This window comes from Cryptotermes secundus, unplaced genomic scaffold, assembly GCF_002891405.2.
Source record: "Cryptotermes secundus unplaced genomic scaffold, Csec_1.0 scaffold512, whole genome shotgun sequence".
NCBI classification, from domain to species: domain Eukaryota; kingdom Metazoa; phylum Arthropoda; class Insecta; order Blattodea; family Kalotermitidae; genus Cryptotermes; species Cryptotermes secundus.
Window position 1 is genome coordinate 78,892 of NW_019735563.1, and position 25,280 is coordinate 104,171.

Sequence of the window (25,280 nt, forward strand, 5' to 3'; positions counted from 1 at the left end):
TTTCTAGTGATCGTTTCGTCTCCCCTGCTTGTTCCCTGCTTCACGCCAGTTTCTTGTTCTGCTTAATCTTCAACCCTGAAGCTGAATTTCAACGGGTCATATCCGTCATACAGTGTCATATCCCAGAAAATAAAATTCTTCGACACTTGTTTAATTCAATAGAAGATACTATACTTTTACACAAATAAGATGTATTAAAGAAAATTAGGAGCCGGGATAGCTCAGTTGTTATGAAGACTGGCTACGGGCTGGACCACAGTGGAGTCGGAGTTCGAGTCCCTGTAGAGGCAATATTCTTTCCTTTCCACGTCGTCCAGACCGATTATGATGCCCACTCAGTTTCATATTAAATGAGTATCGGAAGTTCTTTCTCCGGGGGGTAAAGCGGCCGGAGTGTGAACCTAACCACTCACCTTCAACTAGTGAGAAGGTCAAGAAAGTGTAGCTCTATATATCCTCTTCCACATCCGTCTTTATTGAATAGTGTTTAATTAGTTAAGCACAGGCATAAATTTAAGATAATTATTCCCCCGTCTAGGTTGCTATGGAATTTGGCGACAATCTGCCAGACTATACGGTTTCATATACTAGAGGGTAAATGATATTACACATGAGAAGAAGAGAGTAACTTACAGGATAGTTGAACTACTAAACAAAAACAACTATCTTAAGACTATTTAAATCTTGACACAGAACTAAGTACCACTTTCGCATTGTATAATATTTTGTCGCTTTATTAATAAAAAAAAGCCGTTCACGGTAGCCGAGCGGCCTAAGGCATGAACTATCTTCGCTCTCTCGGAAGCCGGGATCGTGGGTTCGAATCCCACTCAAGGCATTACTGTTTGGTATGTGTATGCGTTTATTCTGTGTTTGTGTTGTCCTGTGTTTAGGTAGACTCCTTGCGACGAGCTGATCACCCGTCCAAGGAGTCCTACCGTCTGTAAAATGAACCAAAAAAAAAAACAACCTCGACACCGTAAAGGTATAAGAGGAACAGATTGAATGAATTAATAAATAAATAAATTTTCTGCGCACACTTTTTAAAGAATCAATTTAAGAAAAAATGATTCCAGTTCAAGGTGTTCTGAATTAACTTCTAGTTTTTTAAAAATTTATATTATCTTAGTGGGGGGGGTGGAGCCCAATTGGGTCCACTCGGCACGGCGGCCACTGATTGCCCTATTGTACTTTCCCCGGGTGATTAGGATGATGGAGAATTTGGTAGAATGAAGATTGGCAGGGGAAACCGAAGTACTCGGAGAAAACCTTCCCCAGCGTCACTTTGTCCACCACAAATTCCACAAACCCCGGGCCGCCGCGGTGGGAAGCCAGCAACTAACCGCTTGAGCTATGGTGCGGCCTTAACTTGTAGTTAGTTACTAATCATAATTATTAGTTCCCTATATGTATTTAATTCAATTATTAACTAAAAGCAGAATACACGTAAATACACTAAGCACGTAAACTGCGAGATAAACCAGCCGTAGCTAATTTCAAGAAACAACTTCAACTTATACAACTGTAAACGACGTTTTATAGAACTCTCCATGGTTAAAATAATGTTCTTGAATTACGTCACATTTATTAATGTCATAAAACCTGCGTCGTAAATATCCATCACATTCTTAAAATGACACAATTCTTGACAATTACAGACAATCCAATTTGTATATTTGAAAGATGACACTGTTTATTAAATTGGTTTTGATACACTATTCGATGTATTGCTCCTATGCGGGAAACAGTACATTAATTTGAGACTGTAAACATTAAACACATAACTGTGTGGGACAGCGAACTGAAAAGAAAGAAGACAAGAAGAGAAGGAATAAGAAAAGTAGGAGAGGACATATTTTGGATAAATATTCATCGCTTTCGACAGCCCATTTCCACCACTAGAATCAGTATACAGATCAAAATCCCTGAAGCTAGAAGCACGAAGTATGCCATCACTGTTTCAAAGGTCACGCCCTTCGGTGGCTCCAGTAGGGTTTCCTCGAGTTTGGGCGTCCAGAAATTTGTGTCTATTCGTCGCAAAATCCCTGACCTTCTCATGTCTTGAATCCTGTGTATCAAAACCAAATCGTATTTTACTACTGCTGTTAGGGTGTTCTAGAAATTGAAAAAATGTATTTTCCTAAATGGATACTAATGTTTCGAATGAACAGACTGACTCCATCTTCAGGGTGAAATTTGATATAGGAAAGCAGGTTCCTGAAAAGTTATTACCCAGGTATCTTAGCATCAGCACTTGCTAGTATTGGAGGTAAGAGAAAAATGTTTCGTACCGAAAAGAAGAAAGTCATTGAATAATACGTTGGACTCTTATCCACTTCATAAATTACAACTGTGAAAATACTTTTCTATTTTAACATATAACTTATGATTATCAATTACGATTATGTGGAGCTATAATGTCTGCGACATTGAAAGTGTCATAAAATAATTACAGAATAGACTCCATGAGGTGTGAGAGGAAGATATCGTACTTCGAAGTAATATCCTGCTTCCATTTTCGTGGTAAAAGTCGCGTTTGGAAACTATGGTTGCATACAATAAAGGGGAAGATAAGACGGCTCGTGGAGGACATAATAAGCTAAACAGAGGCATGAAAGTGGAGAACTAGTATTTCTGTATCAGATTATAAGAGATCAAAATCAAGAAGACAAAGCATGAAAACTCGTCAGCCTGGTATAACAGTTAAGGGGTTCTCAGGTTTCTTGATACCGTGACCCCTCCATCCCAAATAATACATGAATTTCCAATCCTCTCTCCTTCTACATTTTTGTGAGGTAGCCAAATATGTAATTCTGCACACTGTTGCAGGCCCATATCAGGCTGTACTGTGACAGCAGGAACCTAAATAGCTTTACAGCCTCTACACCTACAGTAAGCTATAAAATGTTCCTGTACAGTCACGAAAAGTGCAGTTCTGCACACTGTTGCAGGTCCCTGTCAGGCTGTACGGTGACAGCAGGAACCTAAATAGCTTTACAGCCTCTCTACACCTACAGTAAGCTATAGAATGTTCCTGTACAGTCACGAAAAGTGCAGTTCTGTACACTGTTGCAGGTCCCTGTCAGGCTGTACGGTGACAGCAGGAACCTAAATAGCTTTACAGCTTCTCGGAACCTACAGTAAGCTGTAAAATGTTCTGTACAGTCAGCAAAAATCGTTAAATATTTCTCCGTGTGCAACATTTTTATCACTGTCACTGACTACTGACTTACAAAACATTATGTTTTAAATAATTCTTGTAAACTTGGACCCCTCTCCCTTCGACTAGGTCACGAACCTGAGGTTGAGAACTAGAGACATTGAAGGGGAATGTATATCAGTTAGTTCCATTAGTATATCCTGGAGAAGACACTCACAGTCCTGCGAAGAGCCTCTTGTAAGGGCTTTCTCCATTGATGATGAAGGAAACCGTTGTTGTGTAATAGGCTTTAGGAACTTCCACAATCGTGCATGGTACATTCTGCATGAGTCCTCGGAATGTAGCCTGCGCAACTACAAATCCAACTTTACTTTCTTTGCAGACACGTTGTAACCCTTCCTCAAAACTCTTGGGCTGCGTTTCCGTGTTTGGTTTTATCATCTTTTCGTACACCGATTTCAGTATTGGATTTGAAGACTTCTGTAAATAAGGAACATATACATCTGTACGTTAGGACGTAGACTTCGCCTGCATGCTTTGCTTACTGATAAAATTACTCAGCATGGTCCTGGTACTGTAAGTGAAAGCTGGTTTTCTGAGTGACTTCTCGTGTACTTATTCCAGAAGTGGTGACACGTGTTTTACATCGCGTCGCAGTTTCCAGTCGCAAGTTTTAAGCAGTGCATTTCTTTTGTCACTTATTGAAAAAAAAAATCCTGTCCTTTTTTCTTTTCGCTAGTGGGGTGGGACTAAGTCCCTTTTACTGCGGCCACTTCTGGCCTTTTGTACCATCCGCAGATGATAGGTGAGGGTGATTGTGGAGCAATTGATGGAATTCAGATTGGCAGGGGAAACTGAAGTACTCTGAGAAAACCTGCCCCAGCGCCACTTTGTCCACCCCAAATCCGACTTGACCAAACTCGGGATCGAACCCGGGTCGCCGCAGTGGGAAGCCAGCAACTAACCGCTTCAGCTATGGAGCGGCCTTCTTGACCTTTCAGTTCCAATTAATCATTGTCATAAAATGTTTTATTTTTAATAAATATTTGTTCTCATTTATTTTCAAACTACGTAATAAGTACAAATATTATGTTTCTGGACATTATCCGACGTCCTGTTTTTATTTAAAATCTAAAACATCACAATATGCCTGCGAGGAAAGCCACCGAATATGTTGGAATGAAGCGAAGGTCTTGCACATTGAGCCAAACACCAAATACGGGAAATACAAGCGGTTCGCCCGCCCACGTGGCCCTGACAGATCATCCGATCAGTCAACCCAGCTTGGACACCTCTCCCTTCTGGACTGTCGTCATCATTGCAGAAGTATAAAGGAAAAACCACAACTCCGTCCAATGTAGGTTGAGTGGGAATATTTTTATTTTCTGTGGGTACCATATGGAAGGGGGCACGCGGTAGCGTGGTTGGTTGAGGCACTATGCTACAAGCCGGAAGGCTGCGGTTTCGATTCCCCATAAGGACCGCATAGGCAACACCCTTTTCCCTCATTGCATGTTTAACCGTTGCCCCCAAACAAATCTAATATTACCGCCCAACTGTCGTTGTGTGTTTCGAGGTCTTTGCCTAGCAACGGCTCTATATGCCAGAGTATTAAGTCTGGAAAGCGCTGCCATAGAACGGTATTAAGTTCGTGACGTGCTGAAGTACTGTACGCCCTAGTGACTTACAGTACAACAGAAAATCATTCTGCACATCCAGAAATTACAGATTTAATCTAGTGATTTCACTTCCTTGCAGTGCAAATTATTTTTTTCTGAAACACGACATTATGTGTTAATGGAACTACCTCTCTCTGGACGGTCAGAGATGTTACCCGGTTACCTCTTGCACCAAGCTAGGCGTGTAGTCCAACATCCACGAGTTCCGGGGTATTGTTTATATATAAATCTGACCTATAAGATTTTGAATTGTTTTTTATTTTAGTTTCTTGAAGTGGGGTAAAGGTGAATGCCCTTGGTACTTCGGCCACTAACTGACGTATTACACCACCCCGGATGATATATGTTGATGAATGTGAAGCAGTCGGTGGAATGAGATTGGTAGGGGAAACAGAATTACCCGGAGAAACCCTACCCAAATACCGTTTTGTCCACCAAAAATCCCACATGACCTGACCTGGGATCGAAACCGGGCCGCTGAATTGGGAAACAAGCGACTAACTGCCCGAGTTATGGTACGGCCTACAATATTTTGAATAAATAATGTTACTGTTTTTTTATTTTTACCGCTGTTGCCTGACGCCGTGTTTACAAGTGTTGCTAGCAACGCTGCCGGAGTTGTTTACAGCTGGGTAGTAACCACGGTATCCCTTGGTAACAACACCGCGGCAATGGTTGCCTGACGCAGTTGCTCCTCTGTTACGTCACCGCAGGGGAGGTGTGTTTACCGAGCGTTGCGTACTGTTGGAAGGAGTGGGGGTATGTGATGTCACTCGAGGAAACGCGGAGTTCAAGTGACCCACACTTCCCATTCCGCCATCCACGTCACACTATCTAGTAATCCGAATGATTGGACAGCCCGAAGACATCATTGCTTTATTTCGAATTATTGGTGTTACGAAAAGGATGTCTGCTGCGTGGAGTGAGTTAAATTTGCTGTCCTTTCAACCGGAGCTTCCTCTTCCAGTGTATTTTACGTACCTTAAAATAGTCTTCGTGTGAAGACTTGCCTCTGACCCCAACCTTCAGTGTACCGTCCTTGAGGATGTCTTCAAACGTTGAGAAGGGCAAGTCTTGCCTGCTCACAGCCAGCGAAGAGATGAATGTAGCAGAATACGTGACTAGCAGGACAAGCGCAATGAAATATGCTGTTAGATACACCAGACGAGAGGACCATGAGAGGCGGATAGTCCTGTGACCTGTACATACAAACATAGACACATGATCAGTAGCGATGTTGAGGCTGTCCAATGAAATATTGTCCACAAGCCTTTTATTGCATTCAGCCGTTAAGTAATACAATTTTATGTAAACTTACTGGAGGTTGAGGTTATCACGGCTGTGGTTATGAGGAGTTCTATCTTCTGGGATATAGTGCCTTGTTGTGCGTTGAAAGGCAACTAAAGTTTCGGAGGAAACATATTTTTTCCGAAACATCCGTTAACTTTCAACGTACTACATGACATTATATAAAAGAATATAGAACTTTTGAAAGTAAATTTGTGTTTAATTAATTAAACAGCAGGTCATGAATATGTATGGGGAGTCAGATTCACTCCCCAATAAATTTGCCTCTAGCGAACTTCCCATACGGTACCCGTTGGATAGAGATGGGCTCCAGGGCCGACCTGGATACTGTGGTGAAGGGAAAATTCTCTTGCTCCTGCTGGGAATCAAACCACGAATCCTCGGTCACCTAGGACGCAGGCTAGTCGCTATATTTCATTCATATTTTGTATACAGACGTAACTCAAGAAAAAATTTCCTATTTAGCCTGCTTTCTTTATTAAAAAAAAATAAAAGTAGGCTTATGCGATCATCATGCTATCTGTGTGTGTGTATATCCCTTTTATTACTTTTGGATATCTGAGCCAATCTATATGAAATTTGGTACGTATATTACGACACCTGAGTCCATCTCAACGGCTACTTCATAAGTCCCTCCCATCAGTCTGTGTGTCTATATGTGTATCCAGTACCGTTGCTAGGCAACGGCTCGGTAAAAACATTATCACTACAATGAATACACATGCAACAATAGAAGAATTGTTGGTCTCGTCGTTTTATATGAGGTCTGCGTCGTATTAAAAGAAAGTCTGTGGGTCTGCGTCACTCCATCTTTGCTAGGCAACGGCTCAGTAATCAGGTTCTCGCGGTAGCGAGGAATTGTTGGGAGGAATTGTTGGAAGGTGTCATTTTCTATTCGGTCCGTGTCGTACCAAAGACAAGTAGGCGGCAATGTCCTTTGAAGTTCGAAATGCTTTGCAGTTTACCTTGTTGGCAGAATATTCCGAGTATGTAGAGCCAGGCGTCTAGGAGCTGACAGTCAGTCTCTTCTTGGAGCTCGAAGTGAACGCCGATGTTGAATATTGCTCTCTGAGTTAGCAGGAGCAGCGAAATGGTGACAAGGATGGCTCCCCACAGCCCAGTGCTGAATGGTGACAACATCCGGATGAGAGACTTTTTTGTCGGGTCAGTTTGTCGGATGTATACATAAACTCTGCAAGAAATTCGAAGCGCAGTACAACAATAACAACGATAATAATAATAATAATAATTCAGTTCTTTATTATTTATGTACTGAGCCAACTGCCGCAAGGCCAATTACAGACACAGCACGGTGTAGATACAAGTAGTTACATACTGGACAAACACAGCATAAAGTCAAAGACTAATTAAAGATAAGCACTAGAGAAAAACACATCAATGCAGAGAGAGAAACAAACACAATAAAAAAATAATAATAATTGCACTAACACAAATAAAAGTTCCTATTGATAATTGGTAAATGTAAAGTATAGATATTTATAAATAATAATAATAATAATAGGGAGCCACGGTAGCTCCGCCGTTATTGCAGTGGGCTACGTGCTGGACGGCCGGGGTTCGATTCCCGGCTGGGAAAAGATTTTTCTCTATTCCTCAACGTCCGCACTGGATCTGGGGCCCACCAAGCCTCCTATAAAATGGGTACCGAGAGTTCTTTCGCTGGGGGGAAAGCGGTCGGGGTGTGAAGCTGACCACTGACCTCCATCTAGTGCCGAGGTCTAGAATAGTGGAGCTATACCTGCACTCCCCATACGCCTTCAGGACGTGGTGGTTTATTAACTAAGCCCAGGGACAGCTTTATTTTAGGAGAAGTGGTGGTGGTGGTGGTGGTCATACACTCAACAAATTCTATTCCGCTATTCGCCCGAAATAAATCTCACCATTTTAACTTCATTTCAACATCTATGCATGCTTTGCAATCCTAAACAAGAATCTGTTAGCCTACTTGTGATCGGTAGTTAATGACATTATTAAATCGGACGTTACCTAGTAGATGTTGATAACATTATGCTTACTGTACAAAAAATACGTCACTAAATTGCTTGAGAAGTTTTAAAGAAAGGTAGGTGTAAATTTAAATTATATTGTAACGTGTTTGAGTGTTGACTGGCCTGTTACCGTAGTAGCGACAGCGCCCGATGTTGTTACGTCACCGCTGGCGGGGGAGGGGATGTCCTTCATAGCGCAATACGTCACAATTTTAAGGTGACAATTCCCAGAAAATACGCGGGCCGCATGAAAAATATATTCGCGGGCCATGGTTTTCTCACCTTTGAGCTAGACTATATAGTGTCTAATTGGCGGACGATATATGATAGATGAATTTGAAATGATTTGGAAGGAAGTGGTTGCCTGGAGGGACTAAAGAACACCACGATAATCCTCAGGGTAGCTGGTTTTCAGGCTTAGATACGAACCCAGCACTCCACGAATGAGAGTCTACACCGTAACCACTACACAAATTAGCTCTGTCTTTTGGACAGAATATTATGCATATTGTGACATGACGGCTGAAGCCCGAATATGAGGGCACAGAAAATTTGTTCATTGTTGGACAACGGCCGGCAACAATTTCTCCATATCAATCAAAACATGCTCCCGTGTCAACAGTGTCCGGAACTTTGATAAAAAGCGGGCCTGAATACATCACTCAACTATGGAGTGATTATTGAAAGCGATATTTTCAGTGCAGTCCGTGCCGAAGTTATATAGCGAGGACAAACGAGGAAAGTGATTCGTGTCATGAGTCGGAATTTGACTGTCGGGAATCGAAGGTCGGAGTCGGCAATTACATTACTGTTTTGCATTGTTAGATGCCCCTAACAAGCAACGACCAGTAAAATCTGTAATAGGCTAAGACAACCTGTGTTATAGTGAATTCTAGAGTGTGTAGAGTAACGCTAGTGTAGTTATGAGTCCTAAGAATTCGGTAAATCCAATTATCAATCCCATATCCGTGTCCAGACATAGACGTGTGTGTATTACGTACTTTGAATTGAAGATTGGAGGCAGGAAACCGACGGCCGTCATGCGGTGACTTGCCAACTGGAACACGTTGATTCCAACGTCGACTTCCTTCTTTATTACCATTCCCAGAATTCCACTCCAAGAGACATTTCCCTCATCAGACCCGTAGGAATTGTCTTCAGGGATGTGATATTCTAATCTAAACGTGAAAGCAATGTTCATCAAAAAGTACCAAAACCGGCTTACATCTAAATGTTCGTGGCTATTATTTATGGATATTATCCATCGTCCGGAAGTAGGGACTAGCTCTATCCAAACTGATTAGATTCTACCTGAAGACGGAGACAGAATTCTGTTTCCGAAACGTTGTGTGTCCTAAAGGTCCGGAGTTATAGACTAGTTCTATCGATTGAGCCGAACTGCTAAGTTCCGCCTGAAGACAGAGACAGAACCATATATCCGAAACGTTGTGTCTTAAATGAAAGGTCCGGCGATATAGGCTAGCTCTATCGATTAGGTTCAATTTATTAGGTTCTACCTGAAGACGGAGACAGAATCCTGTCTCCGAAACGTTGTATCTTAAATAAAAGATAATGAGATAGGAGGTAAATCTATCGATTGGGCCCAACTGCGTAAGATCCACCTGAAGACAGATAGAATCATGTGTCCGAAACGTTGTGTGTTTTAAATAAACTGTCATGTGATAGGCGATAACTCTATCGATTGGACCCAATTGATTAGGTTGCAAATGAAGACGGAGACAGAATTCTGTTTCCGAAACGTTGTGTGTCTTAAAGGTCCGGAGTTATAGACTAGCTCTATCGATTGGGCCGAACTTCGTAAGTTCCACCTGAAGACAGTGATGGAATGCTGTCTCCGAAACGTCGTTTGTGTTTAAATAACAGGTGATACTACAGCAGTCATTGATAGGGAACAGCTCTCTGGGCACGTTATTTCCCGAAAACAAGAAATGTGCAATAATGTAAGACGTTTTCAGTGCGGTCCGTGCAGGGGCCATATAACGAGGATTATATAGTTAAGTTGCAAAAACCTGTAGAAACGGAGGACTTGCATAAAAGGAAGAATTTTCAATAACATGCTATATTTGCGATACGTACACTTGACGAAAGGCCAAGCGTATTCATAAGAGACAAACTCATCCTCTCGTCAGAGAGGATGTTACATAAGGACTATGGCCCAAAGGGTTCAGCAGAAAAGGAATCTCTGGTCGTGATCATCAAGGAGCTTGACGTCAAGAAGAAATGATCGGATTTAAATCGCCAGTTGTAAAGTAAATTTGACTCTGACTTTGTTGTGTAACCCCGCGTGGAACCAGGTTAGAATACCATCACCGTAGCCTTGCGAATTGTAGGATATGACGAAAAGAACGCCGTGCATGTGGGTAAACTGGGCCATGTCAGCTGATGAAGCCGCTACCAAGCAACGGTTAGTGTAAACTATTGAGAGGCAGCCTCCGTCAATGGAGTACATTGCGCTATATCCATAACTCTTCATGACTGCCCTTATGAGAATCTCAGATCTTACGTATGGCGTAGAAATGTTGGAAACGTTAATTACTCATGAAATATTTTTCTTTTTCGATTTTTTTCTTTGGAATTGCATCCAATTTAGATTGAAGCACTGCCATTGGTAATGATTTAGTCTTATTATAATAAAGAACACTGATAATAGTGGTGACAATACAAAATTTGTTCTTGATATTCTGTTAGCCGTATATCGAATTGATCGCTCACGTGAAGTTCGCCAGTTCTTGCAGTAAGTTCCAGAACACTAAGGAGAAACCGGAGAGGTCGTACGGTTTTCTTCCGCTGATATTTCTGCTGATAACATATGGAGCCTGAGGACAGAGCGGGAAACAATTATATTATATTAAGTATATAAACTGGGGTACGCGGTAGCGTAGTGGTTAAGGTACTATGCTGCAAGCCGGAAGGTCGCGGTTTCAAGTCCCGATGAGATCACTGGATTTTTTTTTTCAATTGACCTAATCCTTCCGGCCGCACTAAGCCTCTAACAGAAATGAGTACCAGGAATTAATTAAATGATTTTCCTGGGGAGTGAAGCGCGGCCGGCGCGTAAGGCTGACAACCTTACCGCCATCTTTGAGCCGATTGTCAAGGTAATGTGGGAGCCTCAACGTCTCACAACCCTATGGGCCTTCACGGACTGTTACAGGGCTAGCTTTACTTACTTTTACTTTACGTATATAAACTGTGACTAAAACATCTTTGTGGCTGCGTCATCTTCAGATATGAACTGTCTTGTTAAGTCATTATTATTTTCTTTATTGCTAGTGGGGTGGGACTGAGTCCCTTGTACTGCGGCCACTTCTGGCCTATTGTATCAGCCCCAGATGATAGGTGAGGGTGATTGTGGAGCAATTGGTGGAATGAAGATTGGCAGGGGTAACCGAAGTACTCGGAGAAAACCTGCTCCAGCGCGCCACTTTGTCCACCACAAATCTCACTTAACTAGACCCGGAATAGAACCCGGGCCACCGCGGTAGGAAACCAGCGACTAACAGCTTGAGCTATGGCGCAGTCTATGTTATTATTAGAAAGATTTTTTATTCAATTGTCAGCATACACACAGCACTTACCTTCCACAAGGTTGTCTATGTAAAGTATGCCATACCCCCAGAAATATTTCAGACAGACAGTAAACGAAAACGTTTCTTAGCAGTACAAGCAGACTAAACTTTAAGAACGCGTTCATTGCTATTATATGCCCCTAAAACATATTTTAACTCAGTCAAAGGATCTGCGTCCTCCTTGAGAAGCTAATAGTTGCTCATGTAGTCAAGCAATTGCCAATATTTTGTGGAACTCCAAAGTTCATTGCCATATTTACAAGAGTCAAAAACTGGTCCCTATCCGGAGTCACGTGAATGCAGTTCGGCCTGCAATCCTACTTCTGTAAACTCCATTATAATAGTATCTTACCATCTATGCCTAGGTCTTCATAGTAGTGTCTTTCCTTCGGGGATTGCTACCATTTATTTTTCCTCCTTGAATTTACCTTTTGTCATATTTGAACTAACTTATATTCCTCAAGGGAGCTATACCGACCGAGCGACCGCCACTTGTCGGCGAAGTTAATGCCAACTTTATCGGATAGAGGGTGTCGCGTGGTCAGCGCAGCAAATCCCTACGATCATTAATCTCGGTTTTCTAGACCGGAGCCGTTGTTTCCTTGAAGTAGCTCCTCAGTTTTCCTCACGAGGCTGAGTGGGCCCCATTCCAGACCCACTACTTCTCAGAAAATCTGGCAGTGCCGGGAATGGAACCCAGGACCTCTGGATCTGTAGCCAGGAACTCTGACCACTAGACCACAGAGGCGCTCACTAATTTATATTCGCTACTGCAGATACCGAGCTTCATTTGAAATCGTTAGTTTCTTTCAGGAAGGAAGCACATGGACAGAGGCGGTGTCTCTATCACACAATTATTATTTTCATTATCGTACAGAGAATATATTAAATGTTTTAGAAACTCTTTTACGCATAATGCGATTGCCTATGTCTACTGGCTAGCCGTCAAGTGTCGCCTCTATCGGCATTCTAGCAAACTCGTTGCAACCGACGCGGAGAAGATATTGTATTATGTTTTTATGTGTACGAGTATATACATATGCAGAGAGAGAGAGAGAGGAAATACGTCTGGAATGAAAGCTCCTTTGAGGATGATTCCCTGGAGATCTCGCCTTCGGTGGTGCATTGGGATGTCGATCCAAGTTAGGCCTCTACCAGAACTCCAGTTGCCTAAAGCGTACATCTGTAGTGCTCCTGTCGGATGCACATGGTATACGCCTGTTATCGAGAATTCCACATCTTCGTCAAGGCAGCGCTGTGCGACTAGAAACTCGCAGTCCATCGGTAAGTGAATGTCGGCGAAGAAGTCTTTCACTGTCGTTTCCGAGTCCAGGAACACGAGCCATCTTCTGTTCGATAGTTTGCTTGAGGTCGAAATCTGTGTTTGAATTGAAAAACATGTAAGTTCCGGTTACCATAGCAACTTGTTTTCTTGCGTTACATGAACATAATTAGGTCACGAATAAACGATCAGTTTTAATGAGTAATGGCTTTCTCTAGAATCACACAGCCAAAACAAATATGATTTCTATAGTAATACAGGGTGATTCTAAATTATAGTCGCGTTTTCCGTGGCCCATAATTTTCAAACCGGAAATAAAGAAATAAAAACTTCAATGGAATATGAAAATGTAGCTAAAAAATGTTGTTATCTATAGAATGCTAAACGACTTCAACATGCACGCCTTTCTTGGCACGTAAATATTTTTATTTTGTTGTTTCCGGTTTGACCAAGATAATGGCTGTGGGAATCCGTTGCGGTGACCACGCGACACCCTCTATCCGCAGTAGTTGGCACTAACTTCAACGACAAGCGGCGGTCGCTCGGTCGGTATATTTCGCTTGCAGGCTGAAGGTCACGGAGTTTGTATTTTGTTTGTTTTTTCCGGTTTGAAAATCATAGGCCACGGAAACCCCGAAAATAATTTAGAATCATCCTCTGTTTTCAGAGCACCTTTGATTTCAACGGGCCGCTCTCTTCTACTATATTGTAATATTTCTAGCAGAATCTCACCTTCATAAGAAGACCGTGTGTGTCTATATCGCTGGTGTATATGACATGCAGATGCTGAAAGGGCGTATGTGGTATACGTGCCATATCTTCCATGCTTTTGATCAACGTCTTCATGTAGATTTTAGCATTGATTTCGTTCAGAAAGTATTTGTAAGTATTCAGTACATCACCTGAAAAATATATTTAATTCACGCAAAATGCTCTATTGGGTAATGTGTTTAAAAAATACGCCTGTACCAAAGTGTCGTGTGTGTGTGTGTGTGTGTTACTTTCGCATGAAAATAATTAATACTTTTAGCTGAAATTGTATATTAAAATTAGTTGAATTTGAGATGTGAAGACGTGCAGTCTGGTAGTTGATGGACGTTTCATAAGAACGTATCGATGCCGAATATGGTTCCTTGCTTGGTTTCCTCGTCGACCTTGGAGACTGATTCAGTACGTCTCACCGAAACGTCTACCAGACTCCACAACGTAAGATCTCTGATAATAATACCCTTCAAATTAAATTAAGTTTGATTTTCTCGCGGTAGTGGATTTAAGTATGAGGTCTCAAATATTCATAATAACCCTGAAGATGGAGGCAGCAAGTTCCTCCAAAATATTGATATTTATCTACCATAATACACGGCGTCAAATCACGGAAGATCTGTAACACCAGATATAACTTCGTTGTGCATATTTAAATATGATAATATACCATTTTTGCACAAATAAAGCTTTATAATTTTCTTAGTTCGCATTTCGAAACGTCGTCGCTAAGTATCACAATATAACAGCCAACTCCGAAATTTATGTTTACTCATCACAGTATTTTCGCATAGGAAATAAATTGAACTCTTTCCATGCAGCTGTTTTCATTATGCACATTAATTAATTTTAAAAGCTTGGTAACGTAGTGGGAGAGCAAGCCTGTTTTCGCAGAGAGTGTCAAATGACAAAGAAGCTGTCAACGTCCACGTGTGACTGTAGACGGGGTTTGGATTGGTAATTGGATTTATTGAAACCTTAAAAATCGTAATTACAAAAGAACTATAACAATATCGCTAATTCACACACTCTAAAATTCACTACAACACGTACTAATGCTTTTCAGTCTTCTGTGCCTTCACCAGTCGCTAATCGGTAACGGCTTCCAACGGAAGACATTCTTACAGCAGCAGCTCACAACTCTTCAGTTTCCTGCACTGCACTAACTGAACTATCAAAGTCAAAGTCATGTTACTACCGACGGTCAGTCGGCCAGTCTGTCTTGGAATAAAGCACCTATATAGGGCTTAAGACCAGATTTTTATTACTGTCGCACAGCTGCGGGTTTCTTGATTTGTAGCGTTCTCTCTGGCGAGAGGACGGGTCTGCCGTTTGCCAGAGTCACAGTCAGCAGCAATAAGTCTGTTGTCAGTATGTACAATTTACATTTTACATGTTATACAGTATCTACAAAGCCTCTGTCAGTACAGGCTCAGTACAGCAGATCATGTCCTATCATTAGTAACTCCTGCTACAACGGCAGTCTAGCCACTTGAACGGTCGTCTTCTTGACCGCCTCCATAACTGAACGGTCAAAGTCAATGTTACTTTGGGACTTGCGGTTTACAGCCAATCAGTTCTTCTTGGCGTCAGCCCCTTGAGGCCCACGACCAGAATTTTTTTTCCAACTGAACTATTGCGGTAATAATCCTTATGTAACATATACTCTCTGACGAGAAAGTGGGCGTAACTGAACTGAACGCGGTCGGTCGCATGATATAACCTCTGAGCGGACCACATAGAAAACACCGCCTCCAACGGTACTTCCATTGTTGGACACGGGACGCTGCCTAGTAACGGCAATTGTCTTGGTTTTTGTTTCGTGATCGTTTCCTGGAAACAGGCCTATAGGCCACAATATATACATAAGGAGTCGTATAGTTCTCAAAGCTATATAATCGTATCTCGTTTATAGCATGGGAAGTGTTAATTATGAACATGAAATGTTCCATACATATAGGACTCTGTATGTAAAGAAGATTTGCTCTTAGAAGCAAGCTAACACTTTCTTTAATCTTTCTAACTTACCTGGATCGTATGAAGGGTGTAGCAGATACACGTAATGTGTTTGGTACCTCGTAGCGATGTCTATTGTTATGCAAGCTGCAGCAGATAAGGAATAATTATTAGCCTGAACAGTTGTTGCGAAGCATATCGAAGAGATCATAAAAATATTTCTTATAAACATGCTTCTCTGTATTGCAGACTTCTGCTCAACATGTCGGCTATAATATTTGCTGTGTGGTTGTGCTCGTAAGGAAAAGAAATTTACACATAGTGGATTAAATACAACCGCAAGAAACCTTTGAAAGTATATTGACCCAGAACGTAAATATTTTCGGAGTCAGATACTGTTTGAAATTATTTGACTAGGAAGGCAAATAATATACTTCCCCGTAAATTATGCATTGCTTTCACAGTGATCTGTTACTCCAGTCAAGAAATGTTTATCTAAATATAATTCATATAATGCATGTTATTAGATAGGTGCAGCGCTGCCTCAATCGGTAGAGTGACTAGGCTGTAGACTACAAGTCGATTCTTGGTTGTTTGCCACAGCATTCAGACTGGTTCTAGACCCCGTTTAGCTCCTCTAAAGTGGGTACAAGAAGCTGCCTCACTTGAGGTTAAGAGGCTGAGCCGTGAAGATAATCGCTAATCTCCATTTATTTCTGAGGTTATGAATGCGTGGAGCTATACCTCCGCTAATCACGTTTTCATGACATGGTGCTTAATTAAGCAGAGGAACGACTTTACATTTATGAGCAGATAAATCTACGGTGCGAACCCAATCGCATCTCTGAGAAAATAACTTGAATTATTTCACACCGCTATCTCCTCTGTGTTGGTTGATTATCATCGAGGGTAGAGATGAGTTTGGTGCGAATATTGATATTGCCACGTTTTAGAGTGACTATAGACGGGGTTTGGAATGGTAATCGAATTTATTGCACACGTATATAACTCGTTACTACACTTCACAAATCACCACAGGACATATTGGGTTTTCTACGCCTGCTGCCTTCATCAGCCGTTGTCTGGTGAAGGATCCCAATAATATCCTCTGCTTCTGTGCTCACGTTCTTACCGCCTGGCGACTCTCACGACTTACTTATTGCTCCAACTGTCGACTCTCAACTAACTGACTCTCACTAACTGTTCTGCTTATAATATCTCGACACGGACCGCAGAGAAAACGCAATGTCTATGTTAATGTTTCCAATTTCAAGCAAACGTGCTGTTTCTTTCGAGGTCGTAGCCTAGCAACAGCTTCGTATGCCACAACATATTTTAAAGCAAACATCCTAGTCTTATTCCAGAATTTTCCCCAGAGGGAAGCCACTAAGAGCATCTACTGAGATAACTGATTGCATGATCAGTAATTGAACCTGGGACCTCACGAATACAAAGCGACAATAAAAACCATCTGAAAGCTCGGTAAGCACCAAGTGAGTTATGAAGTTCCCATGGCGGGGTATATTGAGGTAAGCGTACGCAGCAAGAGATGGGCGTGATATGTAGAACGCATAGGGACGAAGAAGAATGCACATAGGAATTTTGTTGTGAAGATGGGAAGAAACCATTAGAAAGACCTAGACATAGATGAGAGTATATTAAAATCGAATTTGGGGAAACAGGTTGGAGTTGTATGGACTGGATTCTTGTGACTCAGGATATGGACCAGTGGAGGGCTCTTGTGAACACGGTAATGAACCTTCGTGTTCCGTAAAATCTTGGGATATCCTTGAGTGGCTAAGCGACTGGTAGCTACTCAAGAAGGGCTCAGTTCCATGAAGTCATTTGGTTAGTTTGTCATTCGAAATTATTATATATTTTGTGTGAGATATATTCGTCAAGAAACTGAGATTGCTGAGTCAGTGCAGCAGCTCTCCTACTGATTGGAGAACAGAGGAACCGGGGTTCGATTTCAGGTAAGGGCAGGAAATTCCTCTTTTTCATCGTGGTTTTCTTCCAAAATATTTTATACATTTCTCTCCTGTATACGCTCTATCGGCATGTACTGTCTTCGCTCGCTTGGAAACTGGGATCGTGGGTTTGAATCCCACTCAGGGCATGGACGCTTAGTTTGTGTGTGGGCGCTTTTCTGTGTTTGTGTATAGGTAGAGGCCTTGCGACGAGCTGATCACCCGCCCAAGAAGTCCTACCGAATGTGTAAGATCTAGAAAAACCGAAGTGAACGGAGAAGTTCATGGAGGTAGGCCTAGGCCCACAGGGGCCTGTAGTGAGAAGGAAAAAAATACACTATCGCCGTTAAATAAATAACTTTACTAAAATTTTGTATTTGGTTTTCATGCGGTTATAGAAACAAATCAATAGAAGCTTTTAGAGTAATAGCTATTGATCCACTTCTTTGCCATCGTCAGGGTCTCTAGAGTTTTCTTCTTCAGACGTTTCATTTCAAACGTATTTGTCAATTTATGGAACTGCAATCCATCATGTGTTTGAATGTGCACACTTGTGCATTTGCGAAGTGTACTCTAGAGGCAGATTAATTGCGGGCTGGCAGGTAAATAATATTAACTTAGGCGTTAATAAATGTTTCTGCATATGTATCAATAAGATCCTCGTATCATTTAAGGACTGTGTATCAACTATGGATATTACGTGATATCAAATAAAATTGGATGATAATGCATGTGAGGATCTGGAAGGAGGAAGTTTTGCTTTATATACCTGCTCACGCTGGTTTTTCTACCCTGAAGATGGAGGCGATACGTTCCTCCGAAACGTCGTTTCGCACAAGATCTTCACTTCGCCTTATCCCAGAATACGACATTCTTTAAATGTTTAAATATTTCTGGAATAATGTATCATGATGCATAATAAACACTCATGACGTAGTAATGGGGGTGGGGGTGCAGGGTGTCCGGTAGCGCCGATTTCTGCCATAACCCACTGAAAGTGTATTCACGGAAGTACACCATAGTGTGTATGAGTGACTCCCTCGACGGGGTTTTGGATCGGGTATTGAATTTATTGAGTACTTTAACACATAACTCGTAATAACATTTAATTATAGTGCCATGATTGATCTCCACATTCTACAAATCAAAAGGGAATTCTCAGTTCGTCCAATCTCCACTAGACGTCTCCTGGTAACGGCTTCTAACAATGGCTGTTCCTCTGCTTACATGCTAAAGTCCTCCCTGGATGGCGGCTTATAACTCCTCAGCACTGACCACTGTGGAAAACACCGTTTCTATCAGTATTTCTAATGTTGTTCGCGGACTGTTGCCGCGGGAACGTATTTGTTTGCGATCGTTGCCTAGAAACGACTCTGCACGCTACAGTATAAATAGCCAATGCACGTAAGAAACATACGAACACAGTGTGAATATATAAACAGATTTTATTGGGGTTCTTTTATTTTAAACCTTTTACTAACTACAAAACCTCTTTAATGTCTCAACGTGTCTTAAAACTCCACAGTTGCCCACAGCTGGATTTTGTCAGTTGTATCAGAAACCTTCATATCTGTGTCTGTCATAACGAGGGTTTACTGTTTTATGTTCTCATACTTAATTCATAGTAATTGTAAAATAATTTTAAAATGCGAGTCCGAAAGTATTATATCCTTGAACCCTTTTGCTAAATATTGTCACTTGTAGGGGGGTAGGCGTGACGAAATAACGGGTTCTAGTTATGATGATTGAATGTATTAGCAGCTTGGTAACACACCCTTTTAATGATGCTTAAAATACAGAGCTATCGCTGATTTACATAAATCATAATCCACTGTTACACGCACATTAGTTCTCGCTTGGTAATGGACCTCAACACAGATACTAGCGCTTCAAATCACTCCAAGTTGTAACCGTTGAGCGCCACTTCTTGTTACCGTCCCCTTTTCTATCTTTTATTTATTTATTTGCCGGCTTCCGTAGACCACTTGACTCTTCTCAGGACCGTGTCGCGGTAATAACTGAGGCAACGGGAAAACTACACATTTAAAACCACTCCACTTGTAGAAATCAAAGACACTATTTCTGCTCTCCACAAATTGTTTATTTCAGAAGCAAACACTATAACTTTATTAGCAAGTACGGAGTAATGTGCCCTTTTTATTATTATCGAAGATTAATCGAACCAAATAAAGACTGATAAATTTAGATAAACTTGGAGAGTGCAGCTCAATGACGTCTGCCTCTGATGGATTCAAAACGCCAAGTCCTTCTGTCCACTCTATACTGCGGGAGCGTCGCTTCATCCACTGTATAGGATTTGAACCGACGGCCTTTCTCCCAGACAAGAATAGTTTCCTATTGGCTGGTTTTAACTGCCAAATCCATCATACCATTAACACAAAAAATCACATAACGAACTTTGAGAATAAAGAGATCCAAAGATATTGAACCCGGAACCCTACACGTGAAAGCGGATATTTCTTAGTTTAGGGTCAAATTACACCCTTCCGAAGACACTTTTATCACAGCTACCCATAAGCAAAACAAAATTTACATCTTCGGCAAACTACAGACTTGCCTTTCGTGATAGCCGCGTCCTTGCTCGGTCACCCAAGCTGCAGGTAACAAAACAAGGCAGTTGTTTCTGTCCAAATGCGAAAAGCAAGTCATTACAAGCTAATGCATCGGTATCCCCAATAAATCAGTCACTCTACCGAAATGGCTAAAGAGGACAATAGCGTCCATTGAAGAGTTGTAAAAGGTTTGGACTGTCACAAAGTATTACACATAATTAAAGTCTTCCAATCACACTCCAAGTCTTCACACGACGAACTTCCCGTGGCTGTCACTTAAACACTCAAATCATTTTTCTTTAAATTCTCTTAGTGGAGGGTGGAGCCCAACTGGGTCCACTCGGCACGGCGGTCACTGATTGGCCTATTGTAACCTGCTCCGGGTGATTATGATGATGGAGAATTTGGTGGAATGAAGACTGGCAGGGGAAACCGAAGTACTCGGAGAAATCCCACCCCAGCGCCACTTTGTCCAACACAAATCCCACTTGACCAGACCCGGGATCGAACCCGGGCAGCCGCGGTGGGAAGCCAGCAACTAACCGCTTGAGCTATGGCTGGGCCCTAAACACTCGAATACTCCCCAGTACTCCTAAATACTTAAATCCGTTCTGTCTCCAACTGTTGTTATATAGCCTCCGCAGTGACCCCGTAGAAAACACAGTTTCTACTGTTGGAACTTATTTACCGAGCGATCGCATAACAACTGTCATGGTGCCGACGGCATACCGCAGTTCCATTGTTGTCTTGCATGTATTCAGGTATTTAATGGTCAGTAACCTAGCAATGCTGTGTCCATCCACGTTACAATATTAAATATACCCTGATGATGACCTTTTAGGAGTAGACATGTTGGGTCATTAAGGGAGAACTTGTTAAGTTGTTATTGGGTGGTGTCTTTAAGCGAACTTGAATAATATATTACAACAGTAAGCAAGCTAATGTGAAAAAATGACGTGTTAGGCTCCACTGCTGACTGCGCACGCATGGTATCTCTCCCTGTTGTAGTGACTTATTTCACCTTTATCATGGAGTTGTCTTTCACAACTGGCTTCAACATGGCCGCTCCATTTACTGCATGAACCAAATGAGTGTAGCGTGCAGGGGTTAGATCCACATGGGCTGAAGGTGCAAACGATACGGAAATCCATTGAATATATTTAGCATTATTGAAGTGAACACTGTTAACGTAACGAGGAAGTTTTTTCGTTTATTGTTCAGGTCTGAAGAGCAGGCATACGAGCTTTTGTTGTTTCGAAGATACTTGTGTCTTCTTCAGTTTTAACTGACAGAATTTGTACCAGCAAATCTCCATCACTAATACGACAATTGATATAATAACACCTGCACAAAGTATGAAGAGAAATATGGCTACTGTACCCAGAGTTACGTTTCGTTCTGATTGGTGTACAGCTTCGGCCGTCTCATCAGGCCAAATTTGTTTGTCTATTCGTTTCAGAAGTCCACTGCGTTTCATCTCCTGGAGTCTGTAATATTAATAATATAGAATAAAAAAAAATATTGTAGATGTAGGAAAAAATTAAAATATTTATTAAAGAAGGGGGAATAATAATTATGGAATAATGAGAAAATATTTTCAGTCTATGTTCCTTCATTAACAAGACAGACTAGGTCTCATATCCATAAAAAACAGCAGGCAGAATTTAATTCTACGTAAGATTCTGAGCTGAATTAATCTGCTCTGATACTATATCTTTGTTATGATTATCAGAATAAATGAGTTTTTTTCGCTAAAGAGTTTGATAGTCAAGACTGAATTTAAAATATTTTAAGTGAATTTTCCTTTTCCACACATCGACTCCAGCGGGCTAGTAAGAGAGGTGTGTGTGGAACCTGTTGATTGAAAAAAAGCCAGATGTATTTTTCCAAAGAAATGAGAAGATAAGACTTAGGCTGAAAACCCACTGACGCGACAAGCCGCGCGCGGTTTGTCGAGTGTTGTCTCTCGTGGCCGTTATTTGTATTGCTTTTATGAGCCGCGCGCGGTTAGGTTTTGGAACGCGGCACACAGGCGGCAGAGCTATCGCACGCCTAATATTTACAACTAACGGACGCGCGCAACAAAGAGCGGCTAGCCGCTCGCGACTAGTTGCGTCAGTGGGTTTTCAGCCTTAAGAGTGACCAAGAAGACGAAGGAAAGCGTGTGAATATAAAACAGAAACAAACACGAGAGAAAGAAGTAGAGAGGAAAGGCAGATAGATAAATATACCAGATTTGAAGATGCCGAAATTTGTACTTTCAAGCCTATTAAGACATGTGATGTGATGGAACAAAATGCTGTAATGAGAAAGATACCAAGCGTCTTCTGGTTGACGGAAATTGAAGGGAAGCCATTTATGTTGGACCCAGTAATGGTGACTTATGACAGTTGTACTGACAATTGCAGCTATATTACAGACAATTCCTGATTCTCTTCATAATTTAAAGAGACGCTATAATACTTTTCTGATAGAACTCACCGGCGATTGAAGAGTCTCTTGTAAGGACTTGACTTCTGCAGGATCATGGATACTGTGACGGAGAAGTAGGCGCGGGGAACTCCTACCAACATGCAGGGTAGTGTCTTTGCCAGCCCCCGAACTGTGATCTGTGTGCATATATAACTGTACGTCTCCTCTTTGCAAGTGCGCATCAAGCCATCTTCATCGCTTAGAGGAGGACTGGAGCCGTAGGGCTCAATTAGTACCTCGTAAATACGTCTCAGCACCGAAATTTCAGATTTCTGTGGAAGAAAAAAATTGTTATCAATTACCGTATTTACGCATGTATAGGCCGCACATTTTTTGCCAAAAATTCAAGAGGAAAACTGAGGTGCGGCTTATATTCGAAATATTCGAAATCACACTTAAATTAAAGAGAATTATGTTCATAATTAGTAATACAGAGTGTTCAAAAATCGAGGAAACCGGGGCAGCAGCGTAGAGCGGATGGAACGTTTCTCCGCGACTACTGTGCCCCTCCCCGCTAGCGAGAGTGCAGTCGTGTCGCTGATACCCTTACATCAGTTTCTGTACATGCACACATTTATAAGAATACTGTAAAAAGATAACACAAACTTACCGTGCTTCCCTTAAATTCATTACGAGGAATTTACATTCTGTCCTCTATTTTGAGGCCTTCAAATTGAATCATTTCCACAGACACTGAAAATCCATCCGCCCGTGTATTACGCACGTATCGCAAAAGTTTATTTTCAAGTTCTGGAAATTTAGCTTTCTTTCCGCGGAAAGATTGTCGATTTTGTGACGTTTTTTCAAGGGCATCTTTCGTTAGTATCCATCTTCGCACATTTTTTCGTCAACGCCGAATTTTCTTCCTGCTGCTCGATTTCCGTTTCTTGTGCGTAACGCACCACTTGAAGTTTAAATTTAGACGTATAACCTGCTCTTACTCGACCCATGTTTCACTCAGAACTAACCAGGCAAGTCAAGTAAAGGCGAAAAGGTTATAACTCTCCCCCGCAATGCCTTTGTTCCGAGCGGTACCGTTATTTTCGCTAGTTGCGAACTTAGGAATGTTAAACGTTGCCAAATTTCGGAATAATTTCTACTCCTGAAATAATATTCCAAGAAAATTATTTTTTCTAAGATTTTTGTCTGAAAATTGTGCTGCGGCCTATACACGCAGGCGGCCTATACATGCGTAAATACGGTATTAGAAATTAATTGTATGTTGTAACCCAGGAAGCAACTCTTTGTTTCTCCTTGTTCCTTTCTTGGTTTGCACTCTGATTCTGAGATGGAGGCGAAATATTCATTTGAAATGTTAGTTTCCGAAGTACACTACACTGAAATCAAGTCATGACCGTGGGGGCCAAAATCCTGTCCGTTAATGTGATTATTAAGGGATCGGGTGCTCACTAGAACCGAAAACTGGAAAAAGAAAATTGATTTTCATTTCCTGCATCCTGTTGTGTTTATTATATACAATTCTTTACTGGAGTCCTTCGTAACACAGCAACATAACGGTCAAGGTCAACATTACCTTAGCTACATATTTCGTCTCGACTCAGCCTCTAACAGAAATGAGTACCAGGAATTAATTAAATAATTTTCCTGGGGAGTAAAGCGTGGCCGGCGCGTAAGGCTGACAACCTTACAGCCATCTGTAAGCCGATTGTCTGGATAATGTGGGAGCCTCAACGTCTCACAACCCTATAGGCCTTCACGGACTGGTACAGGGATAGCTTTACTTGCTTTTTTTTACTTTACATGTTTCGCCTTTTAAAGCCATTATCAGGACAAATACATGGTTACTACACTCACACATTATTGAACTGCATTTCAGTGTGACAGTAGAGCTGGATACTTGACAATTGTGTTTCACTAGAATAATACAAGGTATAAAAATACAGTGAATTACAAAATTATTATAAAACGAAAGTTATGTAATAAAATATGGTTTTATAATGTTACAGTAGTCAAATATGCAGCTCAATTGCCACATTGAAATTCAGTTCAATAGTGTGTGTTTGCCTGATGACTGCTTTAAAAGTCGAAACATGTAGCTAAGGTAATGTTGACCTTGACCATTATATTGTTGTGTTACGACTATCTCCAATAAAGAATTGCAAAGAAAATTTAATTTAACGTAAGTGAACCGATGAATCTCTTATAAAACTTCCCGTTAAATACGGTGGACATCCAATAAATTTCTTTCTTTAAGAGATATTCAACAAATTAAAATAAATATATGATTAATTTAAGGACAATAGGCATCCATTTACTTGAGCTGATACACAAGCACAAATGTATCTGTGCGCAAGAACAGAATTCAGAAAAATATATATCTTTGTTTAATTGTCATATAATGAAGGCTCATAGGAGACAGAGGTATTCTTAACGTCTACATTTATTGAGGTGAGTGGTCAACCCCGGCCGCTTTACCCCTGTAGAAAGAACCGCCAATACCAACTAAATACAGGGTTAAATGAATTCACGTAAATTATTGTAATAATATAAACATTTTA

At 41.3% G+C, this 25,280-nt stretch overlaps 1 protein-coding gene across 1 annotated transcript; it reads right to left on the reverse strand.

Annotated features, from left to right (window-relative positions):
* Positions 1 to 1,796: 1,796 nt before the first annotated feature.
* On the reverse strand, positions 1,797 to 21,029 carry LOC111869573 (probable glutamate receptor). Its single transcript, XM_023861206.2, has 10 exons — positions 20,978 to 21,029; positions 15,819 to 15,893; positions 13,761 to 13,930; positions 12,813 to 13,124; positions 10,890 to 10,993; positions 9,158 to 9,334; positions 7,113 to 7,339; positions 5,821 to 6,038; positions 3,378 to 3,640; positions 1,797 to 2,068 (listed from the first exon to the last, which is right to left on the reverse strand). The coding sequence occupies exons 1-10, from the start codon at positions 21,027 to 21,029 to the stop codon at positions 1,870 to 1,872; spliced, it is 1,797 nt and encodes a 598-aa protein (XP_023716974.2). The 3' UTR covers positions 1,797 to 1,869.
* Between the last annotated feature and the right edge of the window lie 4,251 nt (positions 21,030 to 25,280).

Excerpts from the sequence above, each read along its gene's own strand:
- LOC111869573 (XM_023861206.2), bottom strand. The coding sequence starts at position 21,029 with ATGGAACTGCGGTATGCCGTCGGCACCATGACAGTTGTTATGCGATCG. Across the intron at positions 6,039-7,112 it reads CGGAATATTCTGCCAACAAG|GTCACAGGACTATCCGCCTC; the intron begins GTAAACTGCAAA and ends TTGTATGTACAG. Across the intron at positions 3,641-5,820 it reads CACACGAAGACTATTTTAAG|AAGTCTTCAAATCCAATACT; the intron begins GTACGTAAAATA and ends CCTTATTTACAG.